Source organism: Tetrao urogallus (assembly GCF_951394365.1).
Source record: "Tetrao urogallus genome assembly, chromosome: 1".
Lineage (NCBI taxonomy): Eukaryota > Metazoa > Chordata > Aves > Galliformes > Phasianidae > Tetrao > Tetrao urogallus.
This window is the reverse complement of record NC_136813.1, coordinates 169,816,236-169,838,756: the sequence shown is the minus strand read 5'-3', so window position 1 is coordinate 169,838,756 and position 22,521 is coordinate 169,816,236. Positions and strand designations below refer to the sequence as shown.

General features: G+C 41.9%; 1 protein-coding gene across 1 annotated transcript; it reads right to left on the bottom strand.

Moving 5' to 3' along the window:
• Positions 1 to 10,609: 10,609 nt before the first annotated feature.
• Positions 10,610 to 15,617, bottom strand: LSM8 (LSM8 homolog, U6 small nuclear RNA associated; the record flags this gene model as incomplete). The annotated part of the gene is made up of 4 exons (XM_079543459.1): positions 10,610 to 10,700; positions 13,421 to 13,548; positions 14,673 to 14,713; positions 15,587 to 15,617. 4 exons carry the CDS (start codon positions 15,615 to 15,617, stop codon positions 10,610 to 10,612), a joined length of 291 nt encoding a protein of 96 aa, XP_079399585.1.
• Positions 15,618 to 22,521: the final 6,904 nt, after the last annotated feature.

Here is a 22,521-nt window from a genome sequence, read left to right as displayed (position 1 = left end):
ACAAAAATGCACAGGGAAAAGTACTGGAAATCATTTTGTTTACATAGGATGTCTTTGATTTCCCATCCTGCAGCCTGGATGTGGAAACATCTTTATATTCAAACTGCAATAAGTTCATAAGTATTAAATAGGTGTCAAGCACTCTGCACTTACCTGTTGGTCACTGAGGTGTAGTTAGTTTATTTTGCACTCAGAGTAAGAGCCATATCTATTTTTCCTTACTATCAGATTGAGTAACGTTGATTCTTGAACTTGACAGAACTGTCAGAATGTTCTTGATGTATTATTTTGCTCCACTTGTGCTCTGTGTTTTAACAAAAGCATTCCCCTTGTTCTGTTGAACCCTTTCACTGTCTGTGTGTTTCCAGTGTTATTTTAATGCATAGGAGGTTATTTGTTTGGCTTATTTGTTATTATTTGTTATTTGTTTGTTCTGCCAGCTGCTTCAGTCCTGGTGCTGTGAATATTTCTGCTGATTAAGTGAAAGTTTTACCAGTGTTTAAGCTGGAGAAGGATGCACTTTACATTGTTTCACTTATACGCACCTTGGGCTTAAAAATACTGTGAGTGTGTAGTAGTGCCAAGAAAGCTTTAATGTGATCTTCTTGGTTTGGTATCCATGTTGGGTTTTGCATTAGAATTTGATTCAACCTAAGACATTCACAGTTGCTAGGTCAACATGGGACGAACCTGAAGCAGTTCATACTGAGAAGAGGAAAATTAACATTTCAACCTTCGGTCCAGTTGGTACTTAACACTATTTGTTTGGTGGGACAGGTTTATATTGCTGCTAACAGCTGGTGATAAAATTGCTGCAACTCGCTGCAACTCAGGTGAAGAGTAATGTTGTGGGACTTTGTATCTGTAAGACAAGCAGTTTTGTTAACAATTACATGTTACTGAAGATCTGCAGTAGTCATTCCTTGTCTACAAAATTTGCTAAAATGTTACACAACAAACGAAGTCAACATTCCAGAGACATGAGAATGTTGTACTGAAGCAAACAGAAACTGGAAAAAAGATTTTTACCCACTAATTCAACAACTTGAGTTGAGCAGTGTGGAGATGTAGTGAATGTTGCTGCAACTCTCTGTTCCTTTTTACATGAATACAATTTTGTGACACTAATACACTGTATGTAGTGTATCCAGGTATTACATTCCAACTTGGTATTTAATAAACTTTCATATTCAGTATGTCTTTGTTCTTTGTTCTGTTAACCTTGACTTTGCTTTCCACCTCATTCCTTGCCTCTGCGACTTGATACTGCTCTCCTCTGCCCGCTTCATCCCTGCTTCTTGGTGCCTTCAGCCTGCCCTGAGTTCAGGTAAATGGCCAGTATGCATTTGTGTCCTTTTTCTCCTGGGGTACTTGAAACATCACTGTGTAAAGTCTGGAGACTGAAGTAGAAGTATTGTTAGCAATCACTTTCCAGACTCCTACATTTTAGAGTAATTCTTCCTGTGGTCTGAGCAGAAGGTGGTGGGCAAGCTTCTGGGAGTCATGAAAGGCTAGCAAATCCCACAGCTTTGGATCTATGAGGAGCTGAACAATTTGTAGCCTGCCGATGGCAAAGGTGTTAAGAATTTTCTCTGGCCTGCACCATGGTGATTAAAGAGGAGCTCACATTTTGGTACATTTTAGCATCTCTCCGCAGAGAAAGCAAGTGCATAAGGTCATGGCCTTCACTTTGCGTGGTTAATTTAGCAAACTCAGATATGACCTGTTTTAAGTTTTTTGGTGTTTTTCCCTAATAAGCTTCTGTGCTGTTGGTTGTCAGTTGAGAGGGGAAGGTTCTTGTCTAGAGGAGAAGCAGCACAGAAACTCAGTGTTGGCACCTAGCATAACAGGTGTTGGGAGCAGCTACAGTGGGGCAACCAGCCACTAGTACGATCTCATAGCTTTGATGTCATAAGCTTTGTCATCACAGAAATTAAGGCGTGTGTGCTTGAAACAAGTATGGAGAGGTGTGATTTTAATGGGTGTGCTGAACCACTTTCTGGTTTTCAGTGGTGATGCATTAATAGGAAACCAAGAGTCTGTAAACCTGGCCATGCTTGGGGGATCTTTAGGGCCTTTTCTGCAAAAGGTTGGCCATCCCTTTATGAGACGACCTCTGGTGGCCCTTTGTGCTCTCTTCAGCTGGTACAAGACAGGAGCTAGGTGGAAGAATACCTGCAGCAGGGTCCACTGTACTTGGAGGACACTCAGGCCTCGTTGAAAGGGGAAGCCATGAGAGTCATCAGCGGCCAAAGCCCTTGGGATCCTTCCTCTGTCAGCTTTCAGCAATTCCAGCTACTGCACCATGAAAGCTACTCCAGATGTGGCCACAGGAGGTCAGAGTAGAGCAGAACAATCCCTCACCCTGCTGGCCTCCCCTCCTGCTGCAGCTTGGAATACAGCCGGCCTTTTGCTCCCCCAAACCCCACCTGGAGGTTCAGAAACATGGGAAACCTGACAGCAAAGCACTCAGCGTATCTCACGCTTCTCCATGTTTGTTAAAGCCGGTTCTCCCTCCTCGTTTATCAGGAGTACACGCTCTCTGCTCTGTCACTTCTGACAAGTGCACCTGTAGACTCCTTTCTGGTTGTTTTTCACATCCCTCACCAAGTTCAGTTCCATCTGTGCCTTGGCCTTCCTGATCCCAAGTATATCTAGACAGCATCCCCGTCCTCTTCCCAGCATCCCTGTTTCCACTGCATACAGCAAGCATGTGGAACAGGGCTAACCAAAGAGCCTTATTAAAACTAGTGCCACCAAAAAAGGGCAAAGAGTTGGTAATTGGGAACTCCTTGCTGGGAGGCACTGAGGCCCCCTTTTGGCACCTAAATAACCTCTCCAGAGCAGTTTGTTGTTTTCTGGGGGCACGTGTGAGAGATGTTAAGAAGGCACTACTGCATCTGATAAAACAGAAGACTACTACCTGAATGTCATTCAAGTAGGGTCACAGGAGGCTGCAACAAGGAGATTGCAGAACATTAAAAGGGACCTTGCATCCCTTGGAAAGACATCAAAAGGATCAGGAGCACAAGTAGTGTTCTCTGTCCTCCTGACTGGGGGCTGGGAAAAGAAGGGGGGGGAATGGTAAATTACTGGCTGAGGTGATGGTGTCAGGATCAAGGTTTTGGGTACTATGGTCTGGGCAGGCCTTTGACAGACGGGGGGGTATATGGACGTCAGACAGAATGTGACAGAGTAGATGGGGCAAAAGTGTGCAGGAGAGCAAGCTGGCTGGATTGATTACCAGAGCTTTAAACAAGATTCAGTGCAGGAAGGGGATAGAGTTCCTTGTGCTAGAGAAGGACGAGGGAATGCTATCATTTAAGGAAATTGCAGGGAAAAACCTCTCAATTTTCCCATAGGATCTTCTGAACACTCCTCAGAGAAGATAACATTGCTAATAGCCTGGCACCCTCTGCTTCCCTTAAGTGCCTGTATACCAATGCACATGGCATGGGAAATAAGAGGAAGAACTAGAGATCTATGTGTGGTCACAGAGCAATGATCTCATTGTGTTCACAGAGACTTGGGGGGACAACTCACATGACTGGAATGCTGTCATGGATGGCCATGCGCTGTTTGGGAAAGACAGGGTGGCAAGGCAAGGTGGCGTAGTTGCTCTTTATGTGAGAGGGCAACTAGAATGTACTGAGCTCTACCTGGGGGTGAATGATGAAAAAGTGGAGAGCTTGTGGGTAAGAATTAAAGGATAACTAACACAGGTGATGCTACTGTGGGTATGAACTACAGGCCACCTGATCAGGAGGAAGAAGTTGATGAGGCCTTTTACGAACTGCTGGAAGTAGTCTTGTAATCTCCAGTACTGGTTCTTATGGGGATTTTAATCATCCTGATATCTGATGGGTAAGCAACACAGCCAGGTACGCATGGCCTAGTAGGTTCCTGCAATGTGTATGGGAGAAGCAAAGCAATAAGATCAACAAGCAAGATTGGTACCCTGGACTTCACAGGAGCCAATTTTGACCTTCAAAGACCTACTTGGAGGTGTCCCATGGGCTAGAACATTAGAAGGTAAGGGGACCCATGAGAGCTGGTTAATACTTAAAACACCACTTCTCCCAAGCTGCAGATCAGTGCAACCTTAAGAGTAAGAAATCAGGGAAAAGTGGCATGGATGAGCAAGGAACTCATAGATAAACTAAAAGGAAAGGAGAAGGTCCACAAATTGTGGGGAAATGGCTTGTCCACTTGGGAAAAATATGGGAATGCTGTCAAGGTCTGTAACAATGCAACAAGGAATACTAAGGCCCTTCTTGGAATTAAAACTTGCAAAGGAGGTAGATGACAACAGGAAAGGCTTTTTTTAAGCATGTCAGCAGTGAAAGGAAGACTAGGGAAAATGTGAGTCCCCTACTAAATGAGATAGGTGCCCTGGTAACAGGACTCTGAGAAGGTGGAGATACTGAATGCCTTATTTGCTTCCAAATGTAGAGCCTTGCATCTGGAGTGGAATAACCACATGCATCACTACAGATTAGGGATGACCTGCTGAAGAGTAGCTCTGCAGAGAAGGACCTGAGCTTTCTGGTGGATAACAGTTTGGCCACAAGCCAAGAGTGCACCCTTGTGGCCAAGAAGGCCAAGGGTATCCTAGGGTGAATTAAACAGAGCATGGCCAGCAGGCTGAGGGAGGTGATCTGCCCCCTCTACTCTGCCCTGCTGTGGCCACATTTAGAATACCCTGTCCAGTTCTGGGCTCTCCAGTTCAAAAAAAGACAGGCATCTCCTAGAAGGAGTCCAGCAAAGGGCTACAAAGATTATAAAAGGTCTGGAACGTCTCCCACGTGAGGAAAGGCTGAGTAACACATCTGTTCAGCCTGGGGAAAAGAAGACTCGGGAGGAATCTGATATATATTTATATATATCTAAAGGGAGATGGGAAGTAAATGGATGATGCCAGGCTCTTCTTTGTGGTGTGTAGTGATAGGACAAGGAGTAGCCTAAAACTTGGTCATAGAAAGTTCCATAAAGACATGTGAAAGAACTTCTTTATGGTAAGGGTAACGTAGCCCTGGAACAGGTTTTGGAGTCACCTACAGAGATATTCCAGATCCATCTGCATGCCTACTTGTGCAACCTATTATAAGGTACCTGCTTTAGCAAGGGGGTTGGATTTGATGATCTCTTGAGGTCCCTTCCAAACCCTGCAATTCTGTGATTGGCTCTTGCACCTTTTCTGTACTTCTTTATGTCCAGACTGTCTTCACTGAACAAGTCTTTCTTAGTGCTGCAGAAGAGTCATCTTAGAACTTAGAACTGGCTTCCTCAGTTTACTAAGGCTCAGCAGCCCATAGCAGAATGCAACAGTAATTTTGGTACTTTTATAAATGGTGTTCAGGTGCTCAGAGGCCTGAGATGACGATGTGCCAGCCATGAATGATGCTCTACAGTGCTGTGGGCAAATCTGTGCATTGGAGCCAAACATTAGCAGCAGGGTGGTCTGGCGATTCCCTTTCAGCTGAAGGCAGTTCTCCTGGCAGCTTCGCTCTTCTATTGATGGTCAGAAAAAGGACAAATAGAACCAAGCCCAAAACTACAGGCATTATGTGATGTTGTTGTAGAGAATCACACATGTCTTTTCCACAAATAAAATGGTGCAACCCCCAGAGTGAAAGCTGCCTTGCTTACTGCTTTCTGCCCCCTCTGAACTAATCAAAAACAGTGATGTCAGAAGTTAGAGCATAAAACTCAAATGACTTGACCAATGTTGTGAACTACGCGGGATGTTAAACCAGTTTCTGGATAGAACAGGAGGCTGTCCCCTGTACCCACATACCAACACAAATTGTAACAGTTCTGAACTCCATCAACTGTTTTAATTATTTCATTTCACATCAAAGACTGATTCCACTCTGCTCCTAATGATTTTAATTTAAAGAATCATAAAGCTGCCTTTTCAAAGATCTCAAGCGTTTCCAGCTCCTGACTTAAACTGTATTTGTGGCTGACGTGCATCCAGGATGAGGTGGGACAAGCTGTAGGAGAAACATGGTGAAAAGCAAGAAGGCAGTTTCCGTGTATTGGGTGAGCACACACTTTGCACTTGTGGTTTAATCATGGAAATCATTCTGCGTGCTTCTACCACTAATGAGCTGATTGTTAGCAGAAAGGTGGGACCCGCTGCTATTGACTGTTTACATCTTCATGTGCCCTGTTTTTGAAATCGAGTTCCAAACGAACTGAGGTTCTATTGTGTGATATTTCCTCTGTAGCATCACACGTTTTCAATCAGCATCAACTCCTCGGCCATAATCGCTTCCTCCTTGGCTTCTGCTCAGCATTGCACTGCGTCTTGCTGCAGAACAAAGCTTCCATGAGTAAGTGTCAATGCAGTGGCGTTAGATAAAATGGCACTTGGGCTGCACTTGGTAAGAAGAGTTCTTAATTACCAAAAATGAAAATGGAAATGGAAGCTCAGCATGAAATGAAATAATAGCTTTTTTTCCCCCCCTTTTACATATATATATGGTCTTTCGCACTCATGTTGCTTTTTAAGCAATTTTGAGACATTGGGGACACCATGACACCTGCAGGTTCCATCAGTGCAGACGCTCACCATAACCCACCAGAATCTCTGCTTGGATGGCGATGCTTAGCAGAAACATTGCAGCATGTATCTGCATACAGGTTTCTATCTGCATTGTAAGCTGAGCTGAAGTTTGAAATTATACAGGTGAGAATTCTCATTTAAGCACAACAATCCCAAGCAAGAACCACACTTTAGGAATTTTACAACATTCTAATGCCCTAAAATAATTCTGAGAATGTTTTCTCGCGGTTTTCCAGTGCTTCTCACAACATAATGTGTACATTGTGTCTGTTCACGAGAACTTAGCTCTGATCAGTGCTGTACAGCTGAATCCTGTCCACCTCCAACAGGTTGCTGTCCCACTTCTTCCTTCTTTTTGATGGACTTCTGTTTCTCTGATTTTTCCACCTGTACAATTTCCATTCCAGTTTCCACATAATACACTGTAATCATCGCTATTGGCAACATTTACACTGATGTCAAGAAAATATAAATCTAGAGTAGAAAACAAAACAATGATAATGAGGAAGTGGGGGGAACAACCACAAATGATGTTCCAGAGAACAAAAATTGTACAGGGACTGCCCTCCTCCTGCCCTCATGTCCCCACAAGTAACCAACACCGTTTATGTAAAAGTGCAAGTGGTGGGCAAGGAGTTCAGCATGGAGTGACGTTTCTTGGCATCTGCTCAGGGGCAGTGTTACTGATATCAGACTAACAGCAGCAACACGTTGTTCAGCACAAGTCCCTGAGTTCCTGGAACGTGCTGCGAGGTCCAGGAAGGAAGATATTACTGCCTGGATAAGGTCAGGATCGCAGTGCAGGCAAGCAGCTCTTGGCAGAAGTCTGAATGTTATTGTTTTCACCTTTGATTTCTACCTCTGTCAGCGGAGCTCTTATTTTCTTCAGGGAAGATGCTACTACTGGAAGAAATGTCACCATTTATGCAATTACTGTAAAAATTACTGTAAAAAAAAATCCTTCAGAGAGTATTACAGGTGTGGGATTGTCAAGGCAAACACCTGACTCATTATTGCCTTCTGTCACATGTAGTTAAACTAAACCTGATATAAGTTTCCCCTACCTCAGCTCAAAGCTTTGTCTGTACAGATACCACTTTCTGACACATATGGCTTTGATGGATTTTTTGCCTGTGAATACCTGGCACACAAAATATGCCTTCTTTAAGCAAGGGACAGCTGAGGCTCATTGATAGGACAGCAACAGAGACTGAGGAACCCTCTTCCACTCAAAGAAAACTCATGGATTTTTTTTTTTTTCATGGTTCTAATCACTTAGCAGCACACACAGCTGGAAAGCAGCAATGAAAATACAATTACTAAAAGTGAGCCAAGTTGCATACACTGCTGCTAGACATGGAGGCAGAGCTACTGCATCTGGCTCCTTGGCTTCTGCTTCCTTTGGCACTGTGGCTCCTCAAACCCGCAGCCTGAAAGATGCAAAAGAGGCAGATGTGTTCAGAAATGCTACAGACCAAATAAATCTTGCAAGCACAAATTGTGTTTTTTCACCGGCGTTATTTTATTTGGAGTTTCTCAATCTCTTCTGAGGCTTTTACTGTGTTGAGAAGTGCCTTCATGAATTCCTAAAGGAACATAAAAATACCAAGCCATGAGCTGTCAGCCATGGAATCACCTAAATCATCTCTCACCAAGGCACTGAGAACACCAACCTGGTATTTAGGATCATTTCCATATGAACCTGCAGAGTAAAATTCTCAGTGGAGCACAGCTTCACCCATCAGAAGCTAATAGGTGGAAAAGTATTCACACATACAGAACTGGTATGTTTGTTGGGAAAGTAGTATACTGCTGGAATTGTAGCAGATATATCATACAACCTGTTTTATCTCCAGATCTAGCTCAGCATGTTTGATACACATCAAGTCCAAGGCCTAAGGACAATAGGCCATAGTTGACAGCAAAAGATGAGCTGGACAGAAAGCCTCCCTTATCAGCCTAAGTCATCAAAACAGAATCCACGTTTTTCCAAGCCATACACCATGTAATGTCTGAAGAATTTTGCAGATATGTGGACACAGAGGCTCTGCACACAGATTGCAATTAGGGGACTTGCTCTTTGACCACTAAGATGGTTTCTGTTTTGCTTCAAGCACACCAAATGAATTTCAACACATCTTTTTATAAACCAGATCAGTCATTTCACTGGAGACTTGTTCTCTAACACCAAGACATCTTTTAAATGAACAAAAGGAGGAAGTGACCAACATCAGGCAATGCAGGAAACGTCATGGATTGTGACAATTACCTCCAATTCAGCGCTACTTCCTTTTGTCCTCAGCATCATCTTTCTCTGTCCTGCTCACCTCTGTAAAATGAGTTCGTTCATTTGCAAGGACTCGTTGAATTTTACTCAGTTACTTGTTATTTATCAGACTCCTGATTTTGACTCATCACGAAAAGCCAGTTTTCAACACTGTGAACTGACACCTTTTTTTGTACTTCAGTGGGACTCTCCATGTACTCTGAGGAACCACCTGACAGTCCTAAGACCAGTCAGTACTCACTGAGAGTACCTTCAAGCCTGAGAAGGGGATTGTTCTTCTTTGTTGAGTACTTTTCCCCCCAGGGAGAGTTGTTTTTTTTTTTTTTAAAGAAAATACCATTTATCTTCTAGGAAACATTTTCTTTTCTACATCTGTACAGAGTGGAAAACCACAGGAACCTCAGCAGCTAGCCAAATGGCACAAAGCAGCTGGCATAGCTGTCCAACACAGTAACAGTTTGTGGTTCTCTCTTTCCTCTTCCAGACCTCTTCCAATATCTGAGAACATAACTTTTCCTCTCAAAATTAAGCTCTGTTTATTTTTTTCTTGTCTTTTCTTTCTTGGCTAGCTATGTAGTTTTCATGTAATTTTATCTAGTTGACATACACATAAACATCACCCTTGAATTTTCAGCCTCCTCATCTTTTGGGGACTTCTCTAGCATTTTTAAGAACTGTAAGGCCATATTTCGATATCCATTCTTTGCTTTCAATCCCATTTACTTCTGCTACTGATCCACTTCATCACAATTTTTCAAGAAATCATTAACTTTCACTGGTGACATATGCATAGCTTACTTGAAGCACAGGTTTGATCGAATACAAATGCTGTATCAGACTGGTTACATTCAACTTCCTGCATCTAATACAGTTTTTTTGAGTGCTTCTTCTGCACCACGCCCTTGCAAGGACCTAGCAATCCATTGTAGAGCCTAATTTTATTAGGCTGCAATTTCATCTTTGTACTTTTTGAAGGGTAGCAGGCCTTAGGTTTGATTTAAAGAACCCCATTCTGATCAGTTCTCCTGCCTTTGATTTCTTCACCAGTGTACCCAGCACACACTTTGGTCAAATCCAGACCAAAACCAAGAGCATCGAATGGAAATAAAATCTGGTGTTGAAACAGAAACAAAATTTGAATGCAAGCCAAAAGTAAAAAATAATCTTAACACTGCTGCTGTCTGCGTGCGCGGGTAACCAAACTTTGCTTCTCACTAGGCTCCCTCCTGGCAGCACTGAGTTGCTGTCTACAATCCTAACCAGACCTGTGAGCAGGCAATCCTTTGCCTGCCTCACTGAAGAAGATTCAGTTCAGCAACACACAGCCTATCAGCCTATTTGGGCTTTGTGCGGCCAGTTTTTGTCAGCGGTCTTTTCTGAAAAGGAGGCTGAAATCACCTTTCTCACCTTCCCCAGGAATGCTTTAGCACCTACTTTTACATCAGCCTGTGAGCAGAGATGCATTACCTTCTTTGATCTCTATACCAGAGCCCCCTTTCCTGATATCGCTTCAATTTCCCAATGTACATTTTGTAGTGAAGTTACACAGCGTGAAATCTCCAAAGTAAATTCAACAAAAACATACATAGTAAAATGTAGAAACTTTAATTTACATGTGAAACTACAACATATTCATAATAAAAAAAACTGGTGATTAAACAAGTTACGCACAATTTGTAAAAACTGTTGAACATTGTTAAATAGGTCTGTACAACCAAAGATTTACAAAGTCCCTGTGCATTCTCTTCTTTTCAATGCACAACTGAATTTAAGGGTTCTGCTCGAATATTCCCTAAGTCAAGAGCTGAATCTGTCTCTTCATCGATCTCACCGATGACAGCGCTGTAATAAAAAACAAGTTATCATTTGTTAAAATCCTGGAAAGGGAAGACTTGGTTTTTATTGTTTAAATTTAATTCTAGAGCTCTAGCACTTAAATGCCAAACTTTCATAGTAATCTCCCACCTCATTATATCATTTCAGCAATCAGCTGCCTCTGTAGCTGTGCCTTTTGCACACTGAAAAGCCTTTGTCTGTTCAGATTTTCCGTGACGAATAACATTTCATACCTCTGCTTATTCTGACTTCTGCTCATTGTGCATTTTCCTACTGCAGCCCTCTGAAGGTCATGGCATACCAGCTATTTATGCAATGGCACAATGGTGCCTGCTGTTCTATTATTCTTTCTAATAATCCCTAATATTTTTTCCTTCCTGATGAATCAGTGTTTACAAAGAACTAGCCAGAGACAGGATGAGACTGAGTTCAGGAGTAAGACATCTCCAAAAGGTATCAAAATTCCCATGATGACTACTAGATCAGAATGCCAAGCAGCTTTCTTCATTCCACCACTGACTTACCTTCACTATGCCAACAACTCTGACAACACAAACTTAAACTGCTTACATCAGCTGAATGTTCAAGTATCAACAGCATGAATGCTAATTTCATATTTGAATCCCTTTAGAATTCTTGGATGAAGAAAACCTGATCCTGGATCAATGTCACAGTTAACAGCTTTTTTCAAAACAACTTTTCAATTTAAAACATTTCCTTGGATTAAAAACTGGTTGTATCAGAGCATAAATGTCATGTCAACAAATACAGATTTTTCATCAGCTCTCATTCTCACAGACATAAAAGAAATAAAATCTGTCACCTTTGATGCCTGCTACATAGTTTTTGCTTCTAAAGTAGAGAAAACAGATACGCATTTAAGATGTTCGTTTTTAAAGTAGTTTTTGTTCACAATCTTTAATAAAGTTGTGTTTGTTTTTTTTAAAAACACGTAACTACCTGCCATAAACATATTTCTTATTTTTCCCAGTTCAATAGTCCTCCCTCTAACAATCTTCACTCGCTTTTGAAATACACTGAGTTTTTCTGACTGATGGTGCATACTCACTGCAAGCTTCTACGATGTACCTTTAACCACACTGGAATGCCTGAAAACATTTTATCCCTTGACTGTTTATTTTTCAGTAGCTTCCCCACCTTCTCAGAGTCTCCTTTTTTGAAGCTAAAGTTCCACTCTCCTCCTTTATACAGACAGCAAACATCAGTGTGTTAATATTTGCAGGAATACAGAAATATTCCTTCTAATGAATATATTTCTGAACGTGTTAAGCATACAAAAAATATACTTTTTTTTTTTTTTTCCTACAAAAGAAAGCATTGAATATATTTGAATAGCGTGGCAGCCTGATATGGTGAAACAAAAAATCAAGTAGGAAGAAGAAAGATCTGGCCTCTTTGCTACCTTGGTTTGTTTGTCAATTTTTTATTTTTTTTTTTTTTAATGTTTTTTCATAGAATCACTGAACAGCTTGAGTTGAGTTGGAAGGGACTCCATGGATCACCTGGTTCCAACCCCCCTGCCACATGCAGGGCCACCAACCTCCACATTGAATACTAGACCAGGCTGCCCAGGGCCCCATCCAACCTGGCCTTGAACACCTCCAGGGACAGGGCATCCACAGCCTCTCTGGGCAGCCTGTTCCAGCACCTCACCACTCTCTCTGTAAAGAACTTCCCCCTGACATCCAACTTAAACCTTCCCTCCCTGAGCTTTTTTTATAATAAGGGTAAAAAGTGATGAGGACCTTCCAAAATAATGTTTTCTCAATGACACTGGATAAACACATCTAGATACAAATCTCAGTCCCAGAATTTCCTGTGAATATTCCTTGGAATTAAAAATGAAAATTCTTACCTAAGCTGGGCATGACCAGAAATAAATAAATAAATAAATAGATAAATAAATAAATAAATCTGTTTTTAGAATGCTGCTGCAGGCCCATATACCGGAGCTTCTTTCCACTGCTCTTGTGGCCTCCTCATCTCTTTGACACATCAACTCTGCATTTCTCTGCATTCAATGAGCTTTTCTGCTCACTGTATTGTGGCACTTGACATCAAATGTCAACTTCCCCCTCCATCTGCTGCTACATCAGCTTTAGCTACCAGTTGCTGCATTGTCAAGCCTGAAACTCTGAGCATTTTTTAAAATATGAAGCATTCCCTTTCCCCTCAAAGCTCATCTTAATTCTCCCATAGCGTCCCTAAATCAATCCTATTAAAAGTTAACTTTGTCTACTTTGCTAATTCGTGGTGTGCAAGACCTGCCTTATCATATGTTCACTGTTTTCTCTTTTTCTGTTAATAGACTCTGCCATACACAGACTGGAATAAAGTACATCTGCACAATGCCTAGACTTAAAAAAGAAAAATGCTGAGCTTCATACTGACCCTTTCCTCACATTGCTATCACTGGTGACCTGGTTAATTTACAACTCAGATATTCTTAACCAACAATATCTTAACATTACAATGCAATCACTTTTGCAACTGAAGCACTGCTATTTGCTGCTTCATATGCCTCAGCTTTGATGGCTCTATCAGGGCTATCCACAGATAGAAAGATGTAAGACACATGACTGCATAGGCAAGTAAATATATATATATATATATATATATATATATATATATATATATATATACATATGCACACACTGAACTTTTTTATTGGTTTAAACAAAAATAAAAAAAAATGCTCTACTTACACATTATCACCTCTTACAATGTATAATCCCAGCACTACTTGCTCAACTCCTTGTGAAGAACTGAACACTCTTTCATGGCTTTCGTCCAAAATCAAGTTAATGGTCTGATCGAAACCTTTGAGGGTTCCCTGAGGGGAAAAAAATAAGCATACAAAAATAAAGTTCTCCAACTGCCTTTTAAATTTACATCTCTGCTCTCACAGATATCTTAAACAGCAAAGTGGCAATATTAAGACACTAGAGAACAGATGCTCTATTTAGTTTTTAATGTTAGTCTTAAACACAAACTGCTGGAGAAGAAATGTTTGAAAATGGTAATCTACTTAAGCAAGTATCTATATTTACTCCTGAGTGTTCATACTAACAGCTACATTATTTAGAATAAGAGATAAAAATTTTATTTAGGTCCTCTAGACAACTGATTTTACAGATTGTAGTCTTCCTTGTATGGAAATTTCATAGAATCACAGAATGGCCTGGGTTGAAAAGGACCACAATCATCATCTAGTTTCAACCCCCCTGCTATGTGCAGGGTTGCCAACCACCAGACCAGGCTGCCCAGAGCCCCATCCAGCCTGGCCTTGAATGCCTCCAGGGATGGGGCATCCACAACCCCAAAACCCCCAGAAATCCAGTGTTAAAAATAAAGTCAAGGAACAGAAAACTTAGATTCTTACATGTTAAACAGCACTGAAACAATTTTTAACATGCAATTTTAAGTAGCACCTCTTTAAAAGAGGTTATCTTGGTTCCACCACACTACTCAACAAAAATGGAAGACACACAAAAGGAAGAATTTCTGTGTTGCTTTAACAAGAGTTTGGAAAAATTATAAAAACTGATTTGTATCATTTAACAGATTATGAAATTTAATGTCATTTTACTGAGTGCGGCTGGGTTGGACTTAACCTTCCTCACAGAAGTCCACACAGGGCTGTGCACTGCACCTGGATCTGTGACAGTGCTGATATCACCTCAGTGCTCTGGCTGTAGCTGAGCAGCACCAGCATCACACCAAGGCAGCACACAAGCCACCAAAAGCCAGCAGGCCAGGGGCAGCAAGGCACAGGAGGGAACACAGCACTGAACCAAAGTGAACACGGTGTATCCCACACCAAGTGATGTTACACTCAGCTATAAAAGCTGGGGAAGGGCAAGAGAAGGAAGGCTTTCGTTGTGAAATTGTCTGTTCTCCCAAGAAAATGCTAGGTGTCTTGAGGCCCTGCTTTCCCCCTGAAAATAAATGTCTCACCACAATCATTCTTCCATCAGAAGTTATCACTGCAACAGTACCTGACAAGAGTTCATTAAGGAAGCATTCAGAGATATATGAAACAGAATCATTAACATTTTCTGTAACATCTATGTGTAATAAGATCAAAAAAGTCAGAAAAGCCTACCAGAGGCCTTTAAAAACAAAAAACAACACCCCTCTACATTTAATATGAACATCTGACAACAAGTCTTGACAACCTGCTTTAAAGTTTCACTTCCCCCAGACATGCACAGCTGCATACAAACATGAACACTACAAAAGCAAACTACAGTGTAGATTTCAACTCCCTTCCCATTACTAACTGCTCTAGCTCAGAACAGGAATGAAAACAGTTTTATTAATGAGATGGACAGCCATATCAGGCTAGGAGCTTAAAAACAGTGCAGCAGCGCAGATCCTGACTGTGACACTGCACACCCTTCTTTCTGAAGCTCTGATTTTCCCAGTCTTATTATTACCATTCATTATTATCAGTGATGTTGGCTTAACACTTTATTGTTTGTGAATAAAACTGAAAGTAACAGGAAAAACAAAGAAACAAGAAAAACCCTGCAAGAGAAAGATCCTAAGAACACCAGCACATGGCTTTTGAGGGAGTGACATGAAGCTGGCAGCTGAACACCCGCTATGCACCCTGTGAGGGGCCAGGTCCATCGCGGATCCCGCTCCTCACCACAGCCCTCACCACAGTTTGTTACAAGTAACAAACAAGCGGGCAGCACTGGGGGCCCTCTCTGACCCCCCATTCTGTCTGTCATGAACCACGACAGAACCGAGCAGCGCGATAAGCCACGGCAGCATGTTACCGCCAACCCGCACCCAGCCTCGCCCCTTGCAGAAGAAAGGCGCCTCCCCTCCGCCCCGAGATCGCCCGCTCGGCAGAAGGATACGGTTGATGTAGTTTTCCAGGGCCGACGTCATGGCGGCGGCTCCCGCGCTTCACCTCGCACCGGCAGCAACGTTCCCGGCACCGCTCGGAGAACTACTTCCGGTACCGCTCGCAGAACTACTTCCGGAAGCGCTTCCGTCGTGCGCCGATGACGTTTCGCCCGCCGCGCAGCCGCACGGTCCCTGCAGGAGGGCGGGAAGAGCCTTCTCTGGCCACTGCGCACGCGCGGCGCCGCGGCGGGACTGGGTTTCAAACGGCTCGCGGAAGAGAGGGGCGAGCGGGCTGTACCAAGTGCAGCGTGCTGAGGGGGGTCTGGCTGTCCCTCCCCTTGGCAGCACGTGGCTCCTTCCGTAGAGAGGCGGGTGGGGGCGGAGCAGTGCTACTGCGCCTGCGCGTTAAGGCGAGCTTCGGTGGCGCCTGAGGGGCGTCGTGGGGTGCCTGGAGGTGTGCGGTGGGCTCGGGTGGTCAGAGTCCCTCCTGAAGTACCGCCGCTAGTGATTAGATTGATTTTTGGTGGTTTCATTTCTAAGCTTCATAAATCTATAATTGCAGTACAGTCTGTCTATTAATAATGGGAAGATATTGTCAGGTGTCTGAAATACAAACTGGATATTTGGTTGTTTGTTTTATTCCCCGTTCTGTAGATGAAACTCTGAATAACGAAGTGTCGTCCTGTGTTCTCAGTGAGCGATGGAATCCTATTAAAAAGAAAGACCCTGGAGCGAAAGCACAGACTGGGAGAAGTCAGCATAGCTTAGCATGTCTCCATCTTGTGTCCCCTGACTTCTGCACATCTGCCTTCCAGCAGTAAACATGTGCTGTGTATTTAGTTTAATAAAGACAAGCTGTTCTCTTACACTGTATTCAGGCACAGAGACCTCGCTGTGGCTTTCCAGTACTCAAGGGGAGCAGCTTACTTACAGATGAGCAGCTGTGCCTCCCTTCTCAAAATTCTCATCCAGGTTCAGCCTTCTGCTTGAAGTCACTACTTATTGTCAGTCTCCTGCATAATAATCTTCCATGTAGGAGCAGAAAGATCTGATCTGACACCGACATCTTTCTGAAGAAATCAGAGGTTCCCCTCCTCTCTTACTACCAAGTTTTGGTATGATGTTATAACCTGGCTCTTTGGTTGCAGCTGTGCCACAAACAGAGGACACATAATTCAATTAGCTGGCATGAGGCCAGTGAGAGTCTGAAACTGTGGTTTAGGTGCTTGTCCAGCAGAGGGAAGTCGTAGCCTCTGGTTGTATTACAAGCTCTTTCAGAATAGAAATCTAGTGGCTTTAAGGTGTGATGAATAAGCAGCCTTGACTATCTTTTTTCTCTCACTGGTCAGGATCCTTTGAGTCCTGATTTTAGGTGTAGAAATGTGGTACCTGTGTCTTAGCACGTCATTCTAGTCTTCTTTACAGAGAAAAAATAATTTGTTTTCTACCATCAGTTGAGGTGCATTTTGCAGTGAAGTTCTGCTTTTCTCTCTGGTGGCTATAAAAGGAACCTGGGTGACTAGCTTAGACACAGGAATTTCACAGGTCAGCACTTACATTAAGCCACACAAATTTTGCTCCTGTTGGCCATAGCTGCCAAGACAACATTGGTGTTAGGATGAGAAACATCTATTTTGCTACCCTTTTGCCTGTTTCTTCCACTGAGTTGCTGCAGACAGATAATTAGGACATAGCAAATAACTTAATATCAGCATAATGGTCATTATGCTCTCAAATAATTGAAGAAACAAAGCATCTTTGTAGGAAGGCTTTCCCTTTCCCCTGTCTAGCATATCACTTGATAATACCATTTACTACTGTAATTAAAACCATTTTTTTCTGCAATTGACTCTCTATACTTCAAGGTTTCCATCGCAAGCGATTGCTGTATTTTATGCTTTCCACAGAAAATATAACCAACTAATTATGCCCAGGAGTGTCTCTGCTTACTTTCCTGCTTCCTCATATTCTGCCAGGGCAGGAAGGACAGCCTGCAGTGATAGTTGCAGGGTGTATTTGCAAGCAGTTACTGTGTGTAAACTTGTTATCTAGCCTTGAGCTGACAGAGCAGATGAGTGGATGATCTGTTGCTACTGCCACTGTGTATTGTTTATCTCTTTTACATTTCTTCAAACACGACAGCTTCTTGTGGCTTTGCTTTCCTTAGCTATCAAGAAATAGGTATGCTTTATAGACCTAGCGATGCTAAAGGCTGCAATGGCTTTGTGGAGGTGTTAGGGAATCAAAGACCTGCCCAGAACCACTCTACCAAGCTCAAACCTTGTCGGATCTGGTGGAGAAAGGTACACCGCCTATTCTTCAGGCTTCCTTGAAAGCTGAACCTCTAATGTAATGCTCAGACTGTGAGGGGATTTAAGACATTTCTTGTAACAAATCCACCCAAATTGGCAACATCTGTCCGTTTGCTCAGCACTAATTGCATCCAGAAAAAAATTGCACATGAGGCTGGAAATAATGGAGTGGTGCATACTGGAGAAGAGGAAGCAGACATCACATCCTGCAGAAGAAAACTAAGCACCCCCAAATCTCATGCATATCATTACTTCATACATTTGACAGCCTTTCTCATATTTTCTGGAACTCAAAGATTTGAACCTCTTTGATTTTTATCTACATGCCCAGACTGTCCCTGGCCTAACCCTTTATTTCTTCTTTAGTTTATACACACCCAAGCTGACTAAACATGACTGATGCCCACTTGTGTCTTCAGGATAAACAGAGACATCCCTTCACCTTGGCTTTGTTCCTCTGAGTCTGTAGAAACACTGGGGATACAACATCAGCAGTGCAAGGACACAGATTATAGGTGGTGGCTGGGGAAAACTAGAAAGATCTTGCTCACCTCATGCATGGCTAGCTGTGATCTAAGTCAGGACATGCTTCATGTTGATACTGTTACATCAAATGGCTGGTTTTTGCAACAAGACAACTGGAAAATATTTTAAAAGGATCGCAGCCTGAAAATTGCCAGTAGACACAGAATATAAGTTACAGTGCATCAGGAGCAAACCTGTCACGTGAGCAGTCCCAAAGTGCTTTTTATTTCTTTTTATAAGCAGTTAGCAAGCACCTGATATAAATTTTGTTTGTTGTGATAGCAACTGCTGCTCTCATAGGAAACATTATAAAAAACCCTCATTTTACTCAGATCTCCTTTATACTAGAAAGTGTGTATTTTTCCAGCAATTTTTGCTAACACACAAAATACGATACCAGTCTTAATGACTTTACCGATTCCCCACTTAATATGCTAGCATAAAAAATAACAGTGCATGTTTCTGTTTGCAAGAAAACAAACTCTTAGCTGCTATCTTTTTTTTCTTTTTTTTTTTTTTTTTCCCTGAAGAAACTGAAAACATCTGTAGAAAATCAGTACTATTTTCCATTTAGATGGTAATTTCAGGGGATGTTGTGAACTATTGGTAGAAAAAATGTGATTGCTAATGGGTCATGTACCTACAGCTATAGAATTATAGAGCAAGTAGACTGTTGTTTTCATCTACTCTAAGCAGAGTACTAAGACAATGCTATTGTACATAAAATGAGTAATGTGCTTCAAGTAACTGACATTTACCAGCATGTCAAGTTCATCATTTTTACAGTCATAGCTGAAATTGCATTTGCTAAATTGCTCTTGTGAAGCAGACTTTTCATTCTGATATATTCCCTCGTTCTCAAAGTATAATTCATCTTCTTGTAAAAGCACTGATCTTAATCCTTAGCCTCTGTTAAGATTACTAGATCTTCCAGTTTTAAGTTTAAGGCTCCTTATCTTAACACTCCCTATGCTGATGCTTATTTGACCCGTTCTACTTCTTGTTTCATGTTCAGGGGTGCCTTACACACTGCCTACTGCCAGATATCATGTAGATTGGACCAGAAATTCAGTATAATTCTGCATTGTTACTTAAATGGTATAATTATTTTGTGAAGTAAGGTTATTCAATGTACCACGGAGCAGTCTGCTGGTACCAGGACCTTTAAAGCAATTATGGAAGTGGAGAAAGAACATTCTGTGAATTTGATGTTGCACAGAACAGGTGCTGAATTCCTTCTTGTTAGAAACATATAAATGAAAAGTGATCAACAGAAGAGGAGGATAAGTAGGAGAAGTTGGCGTTCTTATAACAGGCACTGAACTGTTTTATCTAACAAAACACAGAAGAACAAAGGGCAAGGAGGAAGCTATTTTTTATCACTAGACTGTGTTCTGAAAGGCAAAACTCGAACACAGGCAACCAATTGCACCAACAGCAATGAAAAGATGTGGCACATGAGGATGGCAGATGCTATGCTGTCTTCACAGCCTTGAAGAGGGCTGTCTGTTTTGTCATCATTTCTAGCTTAGGTACTGCTAGAAGTACTGAACTACTGCTCCAGCTGGATATTTTCTCATACAACCCCCAAAATCTCCTTGGTAATGGCGGCTGGAATCTTTGTTCACTACCAGGGTATGTGCTGGTGCTTCCACGTGGTACTTTCAGGTACTTTCTTCACATCCTCAGAGTTTCTGCTGGCATCAAGATTTTGCATAATTACGGGTCTTTTTTAGCTTAGTGTTCAGATATTGAGGCCAGTCAGCTGGCATCAGTGTTGGGCAGAATGTCAGCCTTTTGTTGTGAATAGGATTCCTGCACATTCTTTACTCTGGGACCTGGGCTGCAGCCAGCACAAGGAGATCTGAAGGAGAGGGAGGACTGCAGCTCCAGAAAATGGTGGCGTAAGAATGGCTGGCAGAAGAAGACACTTGTGAAAAAAAACAGGCAGACAGACACACACACGCATACATGCACACACACAAAGAAACAACAGGGCTTTGGGACGTGAAAGGATGTATCACTTGTCTGAAGAGCCTTTACACCGGTAAAGCTTTTTGTTTGAAACAGATTTGCTTTTCAGCAAGAAGTTGTCTTCTATTCACAGTTGTGTTGTTTTGTTTTTTTTCTTTAGGCTTTGATAGAATTGTACTTGGGTTACTGTAATCATGTGTTTGAACCTAATTGTACTCTGGAGTGATGTCTTGCTCTGAAGTTTCTGGGGCACATGGTGAGCATGTCTAATGTCTGAATGTTCAAGTTAGTTTTGCAAGTGAACAGTGCCTGAGAAGCAGTGAGGAAAAGCATAAAAGGCTTTCAGACATGTCCTTGTGTTAGAGTGCACTAGCACTCTACTAGCACTCTATAACTAGCTGGGATGTGGAAGAGATACCACCACCGCCAGCACTGAACCTGAGAGAAGAGCTGTGTCGCAGAGAGCACAGTGCTATCCACTGGTAACTGCTGCCTTTTCATTATCAACCACTGTGCTATTGCATTATTGATTACTGCTATTCCTGCTGGTCCCTTATGTTCTTACTGAAAACCACTTAATGTATCAGCCACATCTAATTGAACAGCAAGAAGAGTGAGTGAAATGTCGTTCATCAGCACTCCTTCCATTTATAGGCGTTGGCAAAAGTAGTATGTCATTGAATATTGAAAGTATCCTGAAGGCATCAAATTTCCAGATACAATCCTGACTTGTTAATATTTTATTCAACTAATGCTAGAAATGCTGCTACTACTAATGTTGCTCTGGACATGCTTCACTCACTGTAGGGACTAAAAGTATTCTGTACATCTGAAGTATTACCATATCTCAGAATGATTTGTAAAGCATTACTCCAATTGGTTACTAAATCTTAAGCTGAATTGCATAGACCTTCACTGAAGTTGCAGAATTTCTTCGAAAGTCAGTGGTGGAACTGCAAATAGAAATCAGCTAATTTTTATATATTGGTATTATAAATAACACCAAAAGAGTTTAGTCGGTATCAGGGCCTCATTATGCTGAACTCTGTACAAGGAAGACCAAAAGTCTTGGCTGCAAGGAATTTACATAGTGAATAGCCAAGACACAGTGCAGAATGAGGGAGACATCCACTACAGACAGGAAGCAAAGAAAATTGTTTTGCTAAGGCTGCTGTGTACCAGCAGTTGAAACTAAATTCAGATTTCTAGACTGTATGCAGTTTGTCACAGTTTATTTTACAATGCGCTTTTGATGCTTGAGGAAGGTTCCCCTGGTTCCCTTCTGCTGTATGTCTTTATATGATAATGAACATGTATGAACATCTCCCATCTGGCCTCTTCCACTTTCCAGAGACTCCATTTACTTTGATATCCACATTCATTTCATTCTCTTTCAGTTCCTAAGGAGAAGTTCTGGAGTGGGACGTGGACCTCAGTACACCACCACCACACATGAGGTAAAGTACTGTTATCATCTGCCTCACATGCTTGTCTATGAATTCAATTTAAAAATAATAATAAAATGGAAAAAGAAATGGAGAATTAAATGCACCTGGAACAAGGTCATTAGAATGGAAGGAGTACTCATTGCCATTCTTGTTGACACTGACATGATATATTAGGGTGTTTATATATCTTTTAGAAAGTAGTCTGTCTTCTCTTATGCCAGGTAAGTGATGAGGCAGGTGTGGAAGTTGTCTCCTGAGCAAAACAGGCTGTCACAAACTGAAGCACAAGATCAAGATAAGACTGTCATTGTGCAAGTCTCTGCTGTCCTGGAGCTAATGAGCACAATCTGTTTTGGAAATGATTTCATACTTTTGTTCTTTATTATGAACATATACAGCACTTAAGTGTTTTCAGTATTGGCTGACTCTAGTATTTTGTAGTCACGATTGTGGTATTTAAACAGGAGGTGATCTGTTCTGCACATGGAAAAGGGGCTGTGTTACAGAGGAAATAATAAAGTGTTGCTGGGTTTTGGCAAGAGGGTGTTATGACTGTTTTCAAAGAATATACCCAATGTTCTTTATTTCCAATATGAATCTATATTGATTTGAATCTGATTTCTGGTCTCTACCTGGGGAGCATTATCAGAAATGCAAGCATAATATTAAATTGGAAAGCTTTTACGT